At 33.1% G+C, this 19,943-nt stretch overlaps 2 protein-coding genes across 2 annotated transcripts; one reads left to right on the top strand and one right to left on the bottom strand.

The window, feature by feature from the left end:
• Positions 1-1,560: 1,560 nt before the first annotated feature.
• On the bottom strand, positions 1,561-4,249 carry LOC147389398 (F-box protein At5g51370-like). Its single transcript, XM_086419087.1, has 2 exons — positions 2,931-4,249; positions 1,561-2,221 (listed from the first exon to the last, which is right to left on the bottom strand). The coding sequence occupies exons 1-2, from the start codon at positions 4,145-4,147 to the stop codon at positions 1,930-1,932; spliced, it is 1,509 nt and encodes a 502-aa protein (XP_086275213.1). The 5' UTR covers positions 4,148-4,249; the 3' UTR covers positions 1,561-1,929.
• Positions 4,250-13,981: 9,732 nt separating this feature from the next.
• Positions 13,982-18,423, top strand: UNE10 (basic helix-loop-helix (bHLH) DNA-binding superfamily protein). The gene is made up of 6 exons (XM_086419211.1): positions 13,982-14,265; positions 14,357-14,954; positions 15,076-15,180; positions 15,818-15,883; positions 16,871-17,227; positions 18,119-18,423. Exons 1-6 carry the CDS (start codon positions 14,177-14,179, stop codon positions 18,209-18,211), a joined length of 1,308 nt encoding a protein of 435 aa, XP_086275337.1. The 5' UTR covers positions 13,982-14,176; the 3' UTR covers positions 18,212-18,423.
• Positions 18,424-19,943: the final 1,520 nt, after the last annotated feature.

The following is a 19,943-nucleotide window of genomic DNA, read 5'->3' on the forward strand; positions in this document are numbered from 1 at the left end:
GTTGATCCATGAGAGCTGGGCTTTAAAGAGTTCAGAAAATTGACAGTGAAACATAACGGTTGGGATCCGGAGACGAACTCTACGATCCCAACCGTGTAAATGAAGTACATATATTAGTACCTTAATTTTGAAAATCTATCTTCAAAAAAAAGGGATTAGTCAATTAAATTGACAAATTAATTGATAATTTATCGATTAATCATGGAATATGATAAAATTTGAATTTTTTTTTTCTTCCTCATTCAGATCTTAAGAGAAAGATAGGGTTTTTAGGGAGGTCGGGCACCATCACCATGGGTTTTAGTAAGAAATCCAAAAACATCATATGTAGCTTCTCAAACTTTCCCAAATTTTAATGCAAATTGAAAGTCCAACAAATTTTTTTCAAATCCGAACTTTGTTACTCTGCTGCATACTCAAAAAGTCCAAATATTGCAAGATACTAACAGTGAATTTTTTTCTCTTCAAAATGTCGTTCAAAAACTTAAATTACTATATCAAAATTTCATCGTTAAATTATCGACAAAAAGCAACCCTGAGCTCTCAAGATACTTTGTAGAAGAAAATTCAATAGCTCCATTTTAACATTTAAATATAAAAAAATTCATGTTAAAAAACCAAGAAAACAAACAAACTCTTACCTGTAAAAGCTGTGGACTTATCTCACAACCTCAAAGTTGCATTGTAATTTCTCAACAAAACTATAGTGCCCAGAGAAATAAATAAATAAGAGTCATGCTGGAGTGACCTCAAGATTGGACCTCACATCGCACATCTTGACGTGAAAGTGGATATGAACCATAGATGCTATTTCACTCGTATCTCAATGAAAAGCATCAGGGGGTGCAATGTAAGGTCCAATCTTGAGGTCACTTAAGCATTATTCAAAAAATAACTATTTATTATCGTCGACAAACACCAAACCAAATATTGATATTTCGGTTGAAAACTGAAAAGTTAACCATGTCAGCCAAATATTTGCAATCATTTGGGACATTTCCATTTCACCAAGGTTCAAAATCTTTTCTAGAGGCAATATTTCAATCAAGTGAAAAACTAAGACAATCTCAACCAAAACATTCCCAAACATTAAATGTTCCAGAGGAGGGGTCAACATTTCGTTCCAATCTCATCTGAAACATTCCAAAACTTTAAACTGTGCATACCTCTACGAGTACCCGTTAGATAAAATTGAATGGAGGAACATGAATCATTCAACCAACCCCAAATTCTTGGGATGAAGCCTTCATTATTACTTTTAAAAAAAAAGTTTTATTGAACTAGATTTATTACAAAGGGACTAAGTCCTTCATATAAATGAGCAACCTAAGTACAAAAGCATATTGTGGACAATGTGGGAATAAAACTATAACAAAAGTATCAAAATTACCCTACCCAATATAAACTAATGAATAAACATGATTTTAACAAATATCATCAACGTTCCTCTTCAAGTTGTAATATAAATATTGATGATGCTCCAATAATTACGATGATGACATGTCAAATTTCAGTAACAAACCAGTTTACTAGATGGGGCATCACATCTGGCTCGCTATATCTCCAAGATACGCAAAAACGACTAATATAACAAAGAGATGTATGATACTAAGATAGCTAATAATGTTAACATCTTGAAATAACTGGCAGGCTCAACTACTCTATAAAAGAGAAAATTAGCATTGCTAACCTTACACAATAGAACTGAGTGGAAGAGAGACAAAGCTAGGTTGATACATCAATGGAGAATCTGTTCTGGGAAAATTGCAAGTAAAGCGAACAACTTACTCCACATGCACTAAGAAGGGGGAAGAGGAATTGAGCTATCCACCATTCACAACCTCTTAACAATATTGATGGTGTCACCACAAGCCCTTTGCAATCACAATATGTATCTTCTTGGTGTACAACAACAGGAAGTTTAGATTCTTAGTATCTGGTAGAAAGTTTAGAGGTCCCTTTTTTGAAAAATCTACCACCTTTCTTTCCCACTCCAGTCCCTGCAAGACTTAATGAAAGGAGAGATTTGGAATCTGGTTGCCATTTCAACTCTTTAAGGATAGAAAACAGACTTGATAGTGCAGGAGTGACTTCACAATCACTTATACCGTTACATGAGACAACTCTTAAACTTTGAAGCTCTACCCAAGAAAGAACTACTGATTCCAGACCTTTTGTTGTTAATGATGAGCATCCTTCCAAGGATAAAATCTTCACCCTCCTGTGAATAAAATCACACTTTAAAACTTCTAAAACTGAATTGCTAATAATGCAACCCAAAATGAGCCCAAGTCTATATATAAAAATGTAAGATTTCCAGACAAATCAAGCAAAACCATGAAGTTGAAGAGTTCCCCATACTCAAAGTTTAAACTTTTTTTAAGTCATTTTGATTTAGAAAGAGACGATAAATTATTCGGCCAAAGAACAGATTTTCACAATTTCTAGTTATAGCTCATTTAAAGTTTTAACCTTTGAGAGTCTCTCACTGCTAGTGCTAGGTAATACTAGAGAGGGCAAAACTAAGCTAAATTCACATTGACCCACAAACAAATTTTTACAAAGTATCACATCAAGCATAAAAATCTCGTGGTTCCTAGTAAGTCAATTACGTAGTCTGAAATCAACAACATAATTCTTTGTTCCTTCTCATTAGAACATAACAAAAATGTAATTTTTTCCCTGATAGACATGATTGATTATTCAGCATTTAACAAAATGACACAACCATATACAAATTCTTCCCATTTGTAATACTCACAACTAAAGTTACAAGTATTCCAGCAGACAAGAAGCTTAAGCTATATATCAAAATTATAAACTTAACTTCCACAATATTTTATTATCGATTATTGTAGTAAAATAAATTGAAATCAATCTAGTCTCAAGAAATGCAAATGCTTGCAAACATTAAAAAAAAGGGTTTATACCTGCAAATACTTGCAATGCCAAACATTTCGTTATTCAATCCCCAACAGTCATGAAAAACCATCTCCCTAACGAACCCACACACCACAAACAATGAGGCCACACTCTGCTTATCTCGCAATTGGCATCGCTGAAGATGTAACCGTTCAAGAGTTGGGCAAGACCCCAGATGCTCAACCGGCCCAGGACTTGTATCGATCTTCTTACATGACTGAAGCCTCAAAGTCTTCAAATTTCCACAAAAGGACAACCCTGCCATCCACCCCTCATCCATTTTGTGATCACAAATCGTGAGCTCCTCCAACATTTGGCAGCATTCACCAATTGCTCTGATTCCATCGTAATTCCCTTCACACCCACTCAATTCGAGCTTCACCAATCGCTTACACCCATGTGCTAAGATCGTCAATCCAATATCCGAAATAACCGAACTATAAAACCCATTGACGATTCCAACCAATTTCAAGATCTGTAAATTCTGGCATGCAGAAATCCCACGTAATGAGAAATCCGTGCATCGATGCAACTCCAATTCCTGCAATGTCGGGCATTCTTCAGCCACACTCAAAATACCCATCTCTGTAGCAGAAATGAGAACAAGTTTACGCAAATTAGGGCACCCGCGGGCAAGAATTCGGAGCCCTCCATCGATCATATCTGAAGGTAACAAATTTTCCTCACTAATAAATGGACTCACGGATAATTCAGAATCAAGATGAAGCGAAATTAACCTATGAGTCAAAAAAATTCCTGAATTTTTCGGCGAATCAATGTAGGCATGAACAAGATCAACGTCAGTGAGATTAGGGAATCGAGAAACAAGCCGACCCGATTCAAGAAAAGACCAGTCGAGAAGTTTGATGGATCGAACCAGACGACCTTGCAAGGTTAACCATCGTTTGCACACCAGAGAATAATTAGGGTTTCGTTGCGAGTCAGGGAGATTGGAGAGGATTCGAAGGAGAAGCTCATCAGATAAGAGAGACGTCAAGTCGGTTCTTGCAGAATCATCTAGGCTTAGGGTTTGGGTTTTTTCCTCTGTTGTTGGTGTTGGTGTTGGTGGTGGTGTTGATTTTGTTTCTGCTTTGGGGGTGGTGGTGAGAGGATTCTTGAAAATAACATGTTTGAAAGATTTACCTTTGAACCAGAGATCAGGCCAGGTTGGAGGTTTCTTTAATGGCGGTCTGCGATTTGATGATCTCTCTCGTGAGTAGGGCATTTAGGGCTTTTGGTTTTGGATCGATTATTCGACTCTGTTTCTACTTCGCTGCATCGCCTCTCTCAACGTCTCTCGTTGATTCTCTCTCTCTCTCTCTCGCTGGTCTTCTCAGCTCAGGTCTTTAAAATTGAAATCGATTTAAAACTGGGATTATAGTTGGTTATAATTACGGATGTGTCCTTCAATTTGAATTTTGTTTGAAATCTCTTTAGAAGATATCTAAAAAGCTGATTTTATCGTCGTATTCCAATCATGTTTGAAAAAGAGAAATTCTACTGACATTCCAACTTTTACTTATTACACCCCAAATAATTTAAACTACTTATCACATCCGAACTAAAATGTAGGCACGCCATTTAAAATAGAAACTAACATTTTCACATCAAAATTTTGTTTATAATACTTGCTGAAGATAAAAAGCAACAAATTGCCATTATCGAGAATAACCGTTCAAAAAAAATAAGTCAACATCATTGACTCCAATCACTTGAAGTTGATCTTGTGCTTTTTATTTTTCAATATCTCTCAAACATGATAATAAAGTTTAAATTCAATAATTATTCGGGGGGTTCAATTCAATTAATTGGTAAAAAATCCATAAAATTTCAAAGATTAAACAAAATATATATTTGATTTCTTATAAAAACCTATCATCTTCAACTACTGTCTAACCCTATCTTCTTCTTGATGTTTGAATATTGAAAAAAAATAAAATTTTGGAGGTGAATGATGAAAATGTTACAAGATTTCATAATTCATTGAGGAATAATTAATTTGTCAATTAGTCGATTTAATTGACTAACTCCTAATTCGGAGAATTCTACGAATTTTTTAAAAAGTTTGAAGAATTTTGTGACTATACCCACAAAGAAGAAAATATGCAGACCTAACATTCCTTCCTAAAGTGGTAGTTATTCTCACTATATTAAATTTTTTTTTTTTTTTTAAATTTCGTAGGGAGTGTAATAAGTAAAAGTTGGGTGCCAATAGAAGTTCGCTTTAAACATGTCTGCAAAGTCATGTTGAACAACAGTATTGATTAGATGGGATCCAATTATTAGAGGGTAATCTTGTTTAAATAAGAGAGTTACTATTGCCACACCAATTCATATAAAAATCACTATTTTTTTTTGCACACAGGTGGTGTGGCGTTATTAAAAATTGGTGTGGCAATAACAACTCTATTAAATGAACACATTGTATTAGATACTTGCGGTAGCAAAACAGATGCCTAAATAAAAATAATAAAAAAATCCATTTCCCTTAAACGGTTATAAGAGCCAATTCCCTCCTTTCCCAGTATTAAATTACATTATCTCTTTCTTTAAGAAGCAATTACTTGAAGATCTCAAGTCTTCCCTGGAAATCCTATAAAGCTACTTTATTTTTAAATTATTATCCAAGTGCACCCCACTTCCTCTCTTTGTCTTTTGTTGGACAAAGTCTCTCTCTCTCTCTCTCTCTCTCTCTTGTGAAGGGGAGGAGCGTACCTTTAGATTTTTTTTTGGGATATTTTAAAAATACCCCCTATAAAATTGATAATATTTGATTTACCCCCTTGCAAGATGCAAGATTAGATTTACCCCTTGACCATAAGTCAACGTTGCTTTTTCTTGATGATTTAACTGTGAAATCTTGATCTTTTTCCAAATTTTGATTTTATAATCTAAGTATTTAAAGAGCATTAAGCATTTTGGAAAAAAAATTCAAAATTTCACTGTTAAATCATCTAGAAAAAAGTAACATTGTCTTACAATCAAGGAGGGTAAACCTAATAACACCAATTTTAAGGGGGGGTGTTTCTAAAATACCCTTTTTTCTTTGGGAATATGATCATACCAAGGAGTGCAACGAGAAGTCTTTAAGTGCATGTAGTACAATCGGTTATAGGTGGTGTGCAATTTAGTTGCCCTCTTTATTGCTTTGATTTATTTTCATTATTTTTATTGAGTCATGATAATCTGACTACCCCTCAGTGCACTCAATCGACTCTCTTGATGTGACAAGTTTGGGAACCATAGATCTGTACGTCTTGGGATACATGGTTCTCTCGGGATACACATTTTAATAGGAAAGTACAGTTTTGTATCTCAAGGTATACAGCTCTACGAATCTTAAATTTGTCACGCCAGGAGAGTGGAATGAGTGTGCCACGTGGGGTAGTCTCACCTTGTTTGTTCTCTTCTATACAATCTATTTGCAGTTCAATCCCACTTGACATTGCATTGCGATAGAGTATCTAGGCCCAAGCCAATTCTTGGGCCTAGTTGTGGATTTGACCATCCCTAAATTTCTTTTACAGACAAAATTATAAACATAATACAGGTCCAATTCTAAACAGAAATGTAAGCTCGGCCCAATAACTAAAGAGCAAAGCTGATCCATGACCGGAATTTATTCCTATCATGTCCAACCTATGTTACCGGATTCACCAATATAGTAGCGCGAACTCGTACAAATAGACAGAACCCATTCGAAGTTTGGTTCGTAATGGGCTTGTCAAAAACATCAAACCTAACGAAACCCCCTTATTTTGATAAATTTTAGAGACATCTCCTAATAAAGATAATCCTTATTTTAGAAATCCCAAGATTTGGACAATATTAAAGACACCCTTTATTATTAAACTGATGATATGCCCTTGACCCGAGTCTTCTTCTTGAGATTAAAATAAATGAGTTATACATCCACCACGAACTACCTCAACGAATTTGTTCAATAAAGAGTGGTGAACCACGACTTGAATTTGAACAATTTGTTTGCTTCATATGGCTTAGACCCTTAGCTCAGTTGGTTTAACCCATTGCAACGTAGCTTTGAGGTCGCGGGCTCAAGTCCAGCTTACCCATAAAAAAGAAAATTTGTTTTCTACATACAGTGTTTTAATTAGGGTTGTCGATGGATCAGATCAGACCTAAAACCCAATTCGTTTTAATCTGACAATTTCAGATCTAGATCAAGCATTTGGGTTTTGATAATGATCTAATATTTACCTATTGAATTGGTTCTAGATTAACCATATCCTGATCCAATAAAATGTGAGGAATATGCATGATAAATATATGAAATTTATTTATATTTGGTATAATAAATCAGATTTGATCTGATTCAGAATAGATTCAACTATAATCAGATCAAATTTGGATCCTAATATTGAGGGCGGATGAAAAAACTGATCCAATACCCAATCCATTGACAGCCCCTGTAGTATGCTCCCCTAATAGAGGAAAACACTTTGAGAAGCCCGCTTCAAAATTTTGAAGAAACCCTCTTTCTTGGATTGTAGGGGTGGCTCAATGGTAATTTCGGATCCAATAAGTGATATGAGTCTGTAGGTTGTGAATTCGATACCCAGTATGAGTAGTATTTCCCAAGGTCACCTGCGAGGGCACAACTTCACTTACCTGGTGTGTGTGATGTGTGATGTGTGATGGGCATTGCAAGTGTCGGGAGAAGGACCCATATGTCTTGCTCCAACCCTAATTATTCCAATCCCCCTAGTCGGACGTAAGTTCGAACACCAAATTAAATATGAAAATCCACGTGTCATAATGCAAAGAGGGTTCCATCAAATTTTAAAGCGAGCTCACCGCTTCAAAGTCGGACTCCCTAATAAATCGAATAATCGGTTATGAGTGGTGGAGGAGCTAATCTTGTGGATGATAAAGGCAGTTGAATGTTAAATAGTTGATGGACAAATTAGGGGACCATTTAAAGGAAGTCAAATCGACTTTCCAGTGAGAGGTTGTTTTCTAAAGGTGTAGGGTAGGCTTATGGACCCTACGAAGGTTATAGTGCCAATAAAGGTTGCTATCACTTAATTCCAAATATTAGTAAACTCTAATGAAAAGTTTCTTACTGGTTTTGAGTCCATTTAAAAATGTGTTAAGAGGGGTTTTTTTTATTTTTTTGATAATGTGAAGAACAGTTCTCATACTTTAATTCCCTCTTTGGACCATAAAAATTAATATTTTACTTAATTGGAAGAATTATTATTATTTTTAAATTTTAATTTTTAAAATATAAAGTAAGTATGTGCAATTCCAAAATAAATCAAATAGTATATGGAATTCCAACCATGTAAGGGTTGGTAATATGGCCAAGATCACGCTTCAAGAAGTGAAGGTCTTGAATTCGAGTCCCCCTTAGATTATGTTTGGATTGAGAGAAATTGAGAAAAGAGAAGTGAAAATAAATGAGTTTCTCTCCATTTCCCTTGTTTCGATTGTTAAGTGGGAGAGAAGAGAAAAAAAAAAAAAAAATCAAAGAGAACAGCAGAGAAAAAAAAATGTTAATTTTTTTTTTCTCCAAAAATGGAGAGAAATGGAGAGAAAACTTATAAAATATTTTACAATTTCAACTTTGCCCTAGATCTCTTTTATGATGTTTTTAAAATTTCAAAGTTGAGTTGAGAATTAGTTAGATGCTCAAAGAGGCTGAATACCTTGACTTCAATAATAATAATAAATTAAATAACCCAATCAATTAAGATTACACTTAAAGAAAGAGAAATTTCATAAAATATGAGTTATCACCACAATATACGAACTACCCTAATGGATCTAATATCCAAACGACTCGAAAGTATCAATTTGGAGGCGCACTATCTAATTTTTATCCTCAAGTATATAAAATCATAAATACAGTATCTAATTTTTCATGTTCTAGAACATATAAAAATGAAAAAAATAAGAACATAAATTTTGGTACAAAATTAATTATATTATACCTGAAAATTCTAATAACGATCATCAACATGCTTTGATCATATAATCAATCAACCATATATTATAAATTTCTTAGATAATCATTTGATCTATCAAAAAAGAAATTTAACTTTGACCATTCCAAATATATGTGAATTTATAACAATCATGAGTAATTCAAAGTAAAAAAAACAGCCCATGTAATATGATCAAATATACTTCAAATTTTTCTTAAAATAACTTCTAGCAATCACTATTGTCTTATTGTTTTTTACAGGAATCCAACTTAGAAGCCATTGAAAATTGTAAGCTTTGAGAGGGAAAAATCTGGGTAATGCAGACTAATGTCACAAGATTTGAATTTTGAATATTGAACTCATAATATAATTAAGAATTTTATAATTTTTCAAATAAATTAGTCATATATCTTATATAGGTGGATCTGACAAATTTCATTGCATGTAAAAAAATCTACTATTTATAGTACTTTAAAGATAAAGAGCGACTAGGTTTGCTCTCCAGGTTGTGACTTCGAGTCTCTACATGTCTTTTCACAGAAATGTCGCTACTTAAATACTGTAACACATGACAGGGCCTTGGATGGTGTGTGCGGTCCAGGTAGATTAGTCTCGCCAAAAGAGGGGATACTCCCTAGGGTTACCAATTTTTATTTTATTTATTTTTAATTTAAAATGATAGAGAAACTTATCTTTTTTGTTAGTGAAGATGATAAGGTGCATGTTGAACCATTGTTGTCCTCGATACATTGATCGCTCGCACTTAGTCATAGTCCTCGTTGTCATCATGACACAACAATGATGTCCCTTTGAGATGGCACAAAAGAGAATATATATATCATAAATATTCTCTCTTCCCACTCTTAAATCTCTCTATCTTAAGATATTTAAATAATAAAAATTAGGATTTCCCTTCTCTAATCTCCACTGTTATATTTGAAATGCTTTGAGAACACTAATTAAATAAATTATAATAATTTAAGGAAAAAAACTATCAAGAAAGAAAGAAAGACAGTCAAGAGAAGATAAAATAACTAAGTGGTTAAAAAATTAAGGAAAATGCTAGAGTGACATTAAAATTGCCATCATCATTTCACACATTGCTTATGTTGATGTGTGTATTGAACCATAGATAATTTTCATTGAGATACAAGTGAAAACATCTATGGTTATTTGTGCACCTCTACATTAGTATGTGTGATCCGATGTCAATTTTATTATCACTCAAACACGATTAAAAAGATTAATGGACATATAATCAATGAATAATGTTGAATGCACGTGGTCTATATGCGACTAATGTGGTAAGAGAACATAACTGCATATGTTTTTCCTTGTGTATCTCGAAGAAAAAGATTTATGGTTTTGTGCCCTTGCCACATCAATTGTGTACACACCATGTGCATTCATCACTACTCATAATCAATATATGAATGTCATTAGTATTTCATTACTCTGTGGCCTTCATTAAAAAAAATCATTCAATTAATGTAACAATTTTTGGGATGATTATCTTTCTTTATAGATAACAAGTAATTATAAAAGCACCACATAAAATTAATTAGGGCAACTCACACTATAGTCAATTTATTTTGTCTTGTATGGATTAAAAGTTTTGGAACGAACTGATTTTTGATGAGAAGATCATCTTCACAAAAAATCAGTCCACTTCAAAAAATTTTAACCCCTTCAAAATAAGTTTAAGAATCGTAAATCGTCTATTTAAAAAAAAAAATTAATTTTAATGAAATTAAAATTTTTCGCATTGATTGACTTTTGATGAAGATGATTTTTTATCATATACACTTTTAACTTGTATTATATAAAAGTTTACTATGATGTGGGTTGTCCTTATTAATTTGTGGGGGTGCTTTTATAAATACCCACGAAGCAAAAAAGTCTATCATCATTAAGAATGATCTACCTGAATTCTAAAGCACTATTGTAGATTCTCTTGATTTGTCTTTTATCTTTATTTTTCCAAAGTTTGGCTCTAAAACAATAGAAAAGCGAAAGGGAACAACAAGCTTAAGCCTTATCTTATTTTGAGAGAGAGAGAGATTTTACTTGTTTGTGTTATTTTAGCCAAGACATGATGAGAAGTAAAAGTAAAAAAAAAAAAAAAACGTAAAAGAAGTACAAAAGTTAGTGTGTCCTGAGATAGGTACAAAAGCGTAGCTAATAATTGAGTTTCCACATTAAGTCAAATATTTCAGAAACTTTATTCAAGCCGTACGAGGCTGATCATAATCCCATTGCAGAAACTTGATGATATTTTATAGAGTGGAGTAGGGGTTTTATCTAACTTGCGCAGGGATTGGAGGAGTAAGCTAGCAAGAATTAAAACAACTTATCCACTTCAGTAGTAGTAGAACGGGCCAATATGTGTGTGAGTCTGGAGATGACACGTGGTCAAAGTTCTCCCAGTGTTTCCCACCTGTCTCTTTGGTTATATTGCTCTACACGTGTTCATATTCTAACTCAATCCTACAACTACAACTCCTCCACCCTTTGGTCCCCCAATCAAATCCGTACTACCACTCATCTCTCTCTCTCTCCCTCAATTTTCCAAATAAAATGGTTAGAATTTAATATTTTTAATAAAAATATATAATTTTAAAACATTTTTTTATATTAAATATTTGAAGGTTGTCGAATTTAAAATTAGAGAACTACTAGTGGCACCCTCAGTTTTACTTATTACATTTCAATTAAAAAATAAAGAAAATAAGGGGGTGTTTGTTTACCGTTGATTTCAGCACTTAATGCTGAATGCAATTCAGCTTCAGCAATCAGTACGTTTGTTTACTCTACATGTTCAGCACTTATTGCTGAAAAATAAGTGATAAGTATTAAGTGAAGTTGGATCACTTAATTATTTTGCTGAAGCAGTAAGCACCGGTCTTTTTCAACACGGACAAGTATAACCTTATACTTGAAATGATATTACCTTTTATGTCCTATGAATAATGCTATAAGCACCCCACAAATTAATAAGGCAACCCACACCAATATTATCTCTCCTATTTTCTCTCTCATCTATGTATTTAAATAATATTAATTCAAATTAAATAATAATATTAATTCAAATAAAAAAATAATATTAATTCAAATTAAATAATATTAATTTAAATTAAAAAATAATTTTAATTCAAATTAAAAAAATAATATTAATTCAAATAAAAATAATAATATTAATTCAAATTAAATAATATTAATTTAAATTAAAAAATAATTTTAATTCAAATTAAAAAATAATATTAATTCAAATTAAATAATATTAATTTAAATTAAAAAAATAATATTAATTCAAATTAAAGAGAGAAAATTTTGACCCTTAAAGGGTCGAAATTTTCTCTCTCCTTCACGCATTTATATAATATTAAATATTTCGAAAAAATAAAAGAGGAGAGAAATTTCCTCTTTCCTTTTTATTTTTTTGGAATATTTAATATTTAATATTTACCAAAATATTTATATTTAATATTCTCTCTCTTTAATTTGAATTAAAAAATTTAAAATTTACTTTTTAAATGATGTGGAGGAGAGAGAATTTATTTAGCTAGATTCCCAAAACGAATTTCATTAAATTTAGTATTTTTTTAATAAATAAATTTTATTTTTGAATTTTATTAATAATTTCTCCTTAAACATACAATTGTTGAAAATGGTAATATAGTCAATTTACTAGTTTTCAGCATTAAGTAACAAACAGATTTACGTGATTACAGTGCTTAATTTAAATCAGTTCAGCACAATTCAGATCGGTAAACAAACAACAATTTCAACACTTAAATTTAGCGCTTATACAGTTTCAGCAATTATAAGCATTCAGCACTTATTTGTTCAGTTTAACAAACAGCACCTAAGTGAATGTTATGTAATGAATAATGATTTTTTGATGTCCCCTCTAAAATATGCTCCCTGACTTGGCATTTGTTAAAATCATTAATCTTTTCCTTTGGATACATAACTGTACATTTTCATAAATATGTGCAATTGTATGTCTTGAAGAAGAAAAATCTAAGAACATATGTTAGAAAGGGCGTTAGAAAATCATTGACTCTTGTGTAATATTTAGATTTAATCTAAGTCAAACCTGTGTATGTATCAAAAGTTTGTTTTCATTTTTAATTGGGGTGTCATAAATAAAAGTTGGATTGCCAATAACAACTCTCTAAAATTATTCTCTTATTTAATTTATAATGATTATAAATGAAAATTAAATTATAATTGTATAATGTATTTTTATATGAGTCTTGATAATATGATTTTTCAAGTGGCATACTCAATCGATTCCATGATGTGAACAAGTTTGGGATACATTTTTTTATGAAAAAGTGCAATTGTGTATCCCGAAGTGTACAGAATTATGATTCTCAAACTTGTCACATCATGGAGTTGATTGAGTATGCCACTTGATGAGTCATATTATCATGACTCATTTTGTATTTATTTAAATTTCATTAGAAAATGCATATATCTATAAGATTTAATTACAAATCGAATCAGGTTGAATCGGATACTATTAAATTATAGTCCAACTTGCATACTTAATATCAAGGTCCTAAATTTTTATTTTTTTTTTGTTAGATGAGCGGGTTAGCAGACCAATGGACTCAATTAGCACTCCTAACCAACTTTTTTTTTTTTGAAACATGGTATCCCCATAGAGGACTAGGACTTGATCCATCAAGCAATCCATAGGACTGACTCAACTCAAAATTTTTAATCATATCTGACAGGACTAATCCATGATCACATGCACCAATCCACACAAATATGACATTTTAATTAAGAAATGGTCTTCAGTTTCGAACTCACAATCTAGAAGAGCAAACTCTAATTGTTGGTCTTACCATTGAGGCACCACCCTGTAAGTAACACTCCTAACTAACCAAAAATGTCTAACCTTTGCAAACAACTTTCTAGTTTCTACCAATTTCCTTCTTTCAATTTATTACCTCAGAAAGAAAGAAAAAACGAAAAAAAGACAAAGTCCATCAACAGAATTTGGTGGCTGTTTGGCAACAATGATTATCAATCCTCATTTCTGTTAACTAATTTTTTACCAACCTTTCTCCATATAAATGCTCAACTCTTGTAGAAAAGTGGAACCCAATCCTCATACCTTTCCATAAAGGCCACCAATTCTCACAAAAGTTTTTAATGACCCTATTCTCTCTCTCTCTCTCAAACACAAATCCATTATAGATGAAGTGTAAACAAGGCAAAATAGAACATCTTCCCATCACTTATTTCTACACACAAATCACTACCTAGAGTATAGAATTAAGCATCGGAAGATGAGTCAGTGCGTCCCCAGTTGGGATCTCGAGGATCCTCTCCCTTACTCCAGGGTCGTGCTTCCTTCAGATTCCACAAACCCCTCCATGTAATCTCTCTCTCTCTCACACGCACACGCACACACACACGCACACACACACACACACGCACAGACTAAAAGGAAACTCATCTTCATACAGGTTAGGGTACGAAGTAGCAGAACTCACGTGGGAGAACGGGCAGTTAGCGATGCACGGTTTGGGTCCTCCACGTATGATCGGCAAACCCCCAACTTCGAAGTACACGTGGGAGAAGCCACGTGCAAACGGCACGCTTGAGTCCATAGTCAACCAAGCCCAGCAAAAAACCCCTCTTGTAGGAGACGAGTTACTCCCTTACTTGGACCACCACCGTTCCTCCGCTGGCGCCACCATGGCTATGGACGCTTTAGTACCTTCTTCAAACGGCACATATTCCCTCGATGATAAGTCTACACACGTGCCAGATCCGACTCAGAAACATGGCACGTGTTTAGTAGCCTCATGCAATGGGGTTCCCACGCTTGAGAGCAAGAAGGTGGGGGAAGAACTTGGTGGTGCGAAACGCGCGAGGGTTGCACTAGTGCCCGTATGTAGCGGGAACCAGAGCGCGAGTGCCAGTGCCACGTGCGGGATGGATAGTAGACACGTGACACTTGACACGTGTGATATGGGTTTCACCTCGACCTCATTGGGATCACCCGCATACACAAAGGCAACCACCATTGACGACGATTCTGTCTGCCACAGTAGGCCTCAGGCAAATATTCCCTTCTTCACTCACCCGCACGTGCCTTTTTTTTTTTAATTTTTAAATTAATGATTTTATATATATATTTATTATTGTTTTTTTTTAATAACAAAAATTAATCGGTGAATAGAGAGGGAGCGAGGAGGAAGAAAAGAAGAAGAAAGGTCAAAAAGGGAAATCTTCAATTTCAACAAAGAGGAGTAGAGCCGCTGCAATTCACAATCAATCTGAACGTGTACGTATTTTTTTTATTAAATTTTTTTTTTTTTAAATCACAAATGTCGTTTGACGCTCAGCATCAGAGTAACGGCTGAGATGAGAGGGAAAAATATAGGTTTGCTTCGGATGGTACATGTTTCCTAGAAATCCGTTTCGACGGCATCCCTAGGGAACATCCTGCCATGTTAGCAGCTGGTTTGATGGAGAGACACAACCATCATTTGATGCTATATTTTTTTTAATGTTTTATTGGATTTTAGTTCTAAGCAATCTATTAACTTCTCAATTGGGAAATTACTAAAACAGTGATGTATTTATGCCAAAATTATTGAACAAGTGACCTTTTTCTTTTTTTAATTACCAAAATGGTTATATGATTGCAGACAGTTTGATGAATTAACCTTTATGCCCTTATGGAAAATGTTGATTTACAGTAAATAATAAAAATCTGATACTCATTTTAATATATATAAAAACATGGTTGTAGTCCAATATTTTTAGCACATTATAATACTAGAGCCATTTGAGTAAAATACCATTTTCTACAAATACAGTTATTATTATAATTATGAGGTTTTTATTTTGTTGAAAGAAAGGAATTAAAATTTTTTTTTTTTCTTAATTGGTTGGAAAATTAAAATGTCTTTTTGTAGAAAAGAAGAGATAAGATCAACCAAAGGATGAAGACTTTACAGAAACTGGTCCCAAGTTCCAGCAAGGTATTATTTATTACTTTTATTTGTTTTTTTGGTATTTTTGCTAGATATTTTTAATTTTATTTAATATGAAATCTAATGGTTTGGGCTAAATTAAAGGGAAATAATGATCCTTGGCCTCACACAAATATTTGCATTGGGACAACTTGACAAGTAGTTGTTTGGTGTGGAGACAACCACCTGCCACCACATAAAATCACTAGGGTCCTCTGTATTGCAGGTGTTGGAGAAATCTACGGTTGAGATTTAACGATTGCCAAATGTATCTTCTCCAATGATTGATCACTAGAGTTAATAACTCCAACAAGTTGAGATGACTCACTTTAGAAAATCAGACATATTGATCTTGAAAATATTCATGAAATGAAATGTTCATATTTTATACTTAAAATAAATATTATTGGCATTAATATTATTAATTATTCTATTATAAATTACCTTGTTAACTCTTGAATCACAAAATCGATTGATCCGTATAATGTGGCCAATTTTTAGATCTAGATTTGGGGTCAGTGATCTTTAAATCATTCTCTAGACCTTTTGTTATTTGGTCCGTCAATTTGCTCGGTTAAATTCAAGTTCACAGTTTGTCATTCTAGAACAAATCTGGTTCATAAGGGTAGGAAGAGAGAATTCGTTCGTTGGTTGTTTAGTTTTGTTTGATTTCGTATAGGTAAAGTTACATATATGTACTATCATAATGTTTATTTATTTATTTTTTATTTAAGAGTTGCAAATGAACAAAATACATAAAATATATGAATCAAATTCTAAATGTAAAATATATAAATAATTATTAAAAAATAATAGTATACACCATCATTAAATATATAAAAAATATAGCATTTTTTTACTTATATTTTCAGAGAAAATTTGTAAATATTAGTCTTATATAATGAAATATTTCCTTGGCAGTATTACATTTGCAAAGTTTCTTAATTTTTTAAATTTAATTCAGTATCTAACATAGCAGACATTGGTTTTTGGCAGACTGATAAAGCATCGATGTTGGAAGAAGTGATCGAGTATATAAAGCAATTACAAGCCCAAGTACAGATGATGAACAGGATGACCATGTCACATATGATGATGCCCATGACCATGCAACAACAACAGCTTCAAATGTCTTTGATGGCACAAATGGGCATGGGGATGGGCATGGGTATGGGAATGGGTATGGGAATGGGTGTGATGGACATAGGTTCTATGGGTCGTCCAAATATTACCGGCATCCCTCCCATCCTCAACACCACAGCATTCATGCCTTTATCTTCAGGGGATCGCTTGAACTCCTCGAGTGCAGTAATGCCTGATCCATTGGCCACCTTTCTTGCTTGCCAGACACAGGTAACAAATCACTGCAACGAGAGTACTTAGAATATAAGATGTAGTTTTGGCCCTTTTTAAAAAGTATATATTTTCTTAGAAAAATCAAATTAAAAGTATAAGATAAAAAAGAGCCCTGACATGGGGGTTAATCGAGTCAAGCCATAGCGTACTAGTAGTAAACAGGGTTTAGTTACTTTAGTCAAGTCAAGCCTATGGAGCATACTTAGTCCCCCTTGTGCAAGTGGAGCTTAAAAAGCTTACCCACTAGGACCAACACCCCTACCACACAACTTCTAAAAGCACTTCTAGATTCCTAATGGCACTTCCTTTAACTTTTCCACTAAACCATCAATGTCACAATCGTGATTCTTATAAAAGTGCTTCAAAGATAAGTGATTCTATAGAAGACTTCTATGGAAGAAAAGTGCGTCAAATGAGGTCTATGTCATTAGTCTTGTGTAAATGTCTTGTATTCTGTTGGCGATATACAAAGCTGGGGTTTAGGGGGAAAGTGCCCAAATTTTTTAGGATTATGAAAATGACAATTGTGTAATATTTTCTTAAGGATTTTTATTTTTTATTTTTGGGAGATAAATATGTTTTAGTAACTCCCAACTTTATAAATAGAAATATCTAGGATTATAAAACACAAGAGAAAATAGTAATTGATCTTGATATGATCTGTTGACGTGGACACGCTGCTGTCCAACCACACAAATCTTTGTGTTTTGTGTATGTTTTATTCTCTTTGTTGTTTTGTTTTTCACAATTAGCATAGATGTTCGATGGCTTTAATTTGCATATCTACGTGAACTAGGAATGGCTGTTCTCATGATTTTTGAGATAAAAAAAATATAAAATCAATTATTATACTAATATTGTGTTTTGTGTCTGTTTATATACTTGCAGCAGCATATGACGATGGATACTTACAGTCGGATGGCTGCATTGTATCAACAGCTATGTCAAACCCACCCGGCGGCCTCCAATTCCAAGACCTAGAACTTTTGAAAGAGGTTTGTGTATTATTCTTTAGTTTGTTGATTTAATAACGCAAGCATCTACCAAGAAAAATTGAATGGATTTATTTTTTTCGAATTTTCAATCTCCGAATGCTTGCCTTGTGATATATGTAGGTATGATGTATACATGCAAATATATTTACTCTATCTCGATTTTACGAGACTGGTTGATATAATGTTTTACTTATTTGAGGTTTTTTTTTTCCAAATTTTTAATGGTAAAAATGGATGTTGGGCAGTAAAAGCTTGAATTGGGACAAAGTGAAATGTTGGAACAAAATTCGTTATAAGGCATAGTGTTGGTGGTGTTGTCGTTAATGAGTTGGTTTTTGTGAGGTACTGAGGTGAAAATGAAACACATGTACATGCTGCTTCTTTGAATAATTGAAGGGTCTGTTAAGTTACGCAAAATATTAAAAAAAAAAAAAAAAAAAGGCCAAAAACATTTTATTAGCCTGGATGGTGCTATATAAGGGATCTTCTAGGATCCAATGTTTCCAACAACGAATTAGATTGTGACATCTGGGAAGAATGCTCCCCGAAGGTACATGTGTCCCGGGAACATATTGTCCAGGTACTCACGTACACACAGCAGAAGTTTATTGGTAGTTGGACTCTTTTGCGTCCAATGACGTCATCAACTATCCTTGGGATACATACATGCAAATCCCTTTAAAAGTGCGGTATCCAATTATATACGGATCTATGATTCCGTGTCCAAACACGTCAATCAAGTATTTATCAAATGAAAACTTTTTAATTAATATCATCACCCAAAAAGAAATGATCAGTCTGAGATGGTCTTTAAAAAGTCAATTTGAAAGATTTAAGAAGAAAAAGCATCTTCATCATTAAATCGATGTGATTGAAAATGTGGTTGAGATCAGAGATTCTTGGAAAGTAATTTATATGTTCACACACAATCCTGATCATGTACATGTGAGATCCAATGGTTGAGAGTTATTTTACATCATTTAATCTTAACAATTGGATCTCACATATAAGCAGTAGGGATTGTGTATGAATTTATAGTCTATAGATCCCAACTCTCAGAGAATATATATGTTGGAAGTGTGACGGTGCTAATTTAACAAAGTTCACCTTAAAAGTAAATAAAAATTAATTAAGTTGGTAACAAATGTGCAGAGTATTGATCCCACCATGTAAGTCCAAATCTTATCGAATCAACATTCAACTTGGCCACTTACCACCCTTGCTTGCCAAGCAAAAAAATGAAGTATACATGTATTTTTACTAATTGTGACTATAACACTCACAATTTAAACAGTTGTTTACAATTAATTATGATTAGGCTCTTCTAAAATCTTAAACCCAAAATACAAATCTAGAAAGAAAGAAAGAAAAAAAATGAGAGAGGGCTTCTATTGGCACCCCAAGTTTTATTTATTGTCAATCATTTACTTTTTTTCTTTATTTATAAGAGTGAATCTCATTTTCGTGAGTTGAATATGATAAAATTTCGAGTCTGATACAATGTTCATTACAAATCTGAAAACATGTTTTTTTTTTTTTTTTTCCAGTAAATTCATCATTTTTGTAAGCAACGAATTCTCTGATAAAATACCTGTGATTTTGCCATATCAACATTCTCGTTGATTACAAAAGTGACTAATTCACTGAAAAAACATGTTTTGAAAATTAAAATGAACAGTGTATCAAAATTGAATTTTGTCATAAGTTGCACACGTTTT

The sequence above is a fragment of the Akebia trifoliata genome, chromosome 12 (assembly GCF_017979445.1).
Source record: "Akebia trifoliata isolate Shusen 1 chromosome 12, ASM1797944v1, whole genome shotgun sequence".
Classification (NCBI taxonomy): domain Eukaryota; kingdom Viridiplantae; phylum Streptophyta; class Magnoliopsida; order Ranunculales; family Lardizabalaceae; genus Akebia; species Akebia trifoliata.

What these genes read in the sequence shown, in the direction of transcription:
- LOC147389398 (XM_086419087.1), bottom strand. Translation starts at nt 4,147, where the DNA reads ATGCCCTACTCACGAGAGAGATCATCAAATCGCAGACCGCCATTAAAG. An exon ending in GGCATTGCAAGTATTTGCAG is followed by an intron (nt 2,222 to 2,930) that starts GTATAAACCCTT and finishes TTTTATTCACAG; the next exon opens with GAGGGTGAAGATTTTATCCT.
- UNE10 (XM_086419211.1), top strand. Translation starts at nt 14,177, where the DNA reads ATGAGTCAGTGCGTCCCCAGTTGGGATCTCGAGGATCCTCTCCCTTAC. An exon ending in GATTCCACAAACCCCTCCAT is followed by an intron (nt 14,266 to 14,356) that starts GTAATCTCTCTC and finishes ATCTTCATACAG; the next exon opens with GTTAGGGTACGAAGTAGCAG. An exon ending in TTCACAATCAATCTGAACGT is followed by an intron (nt 15,181 to 15,817) that starts GTACGTATTTTT and finishes GTCTTTTTGTAG; the next exon opens with AAAAGAAGAGATAAGATCAA.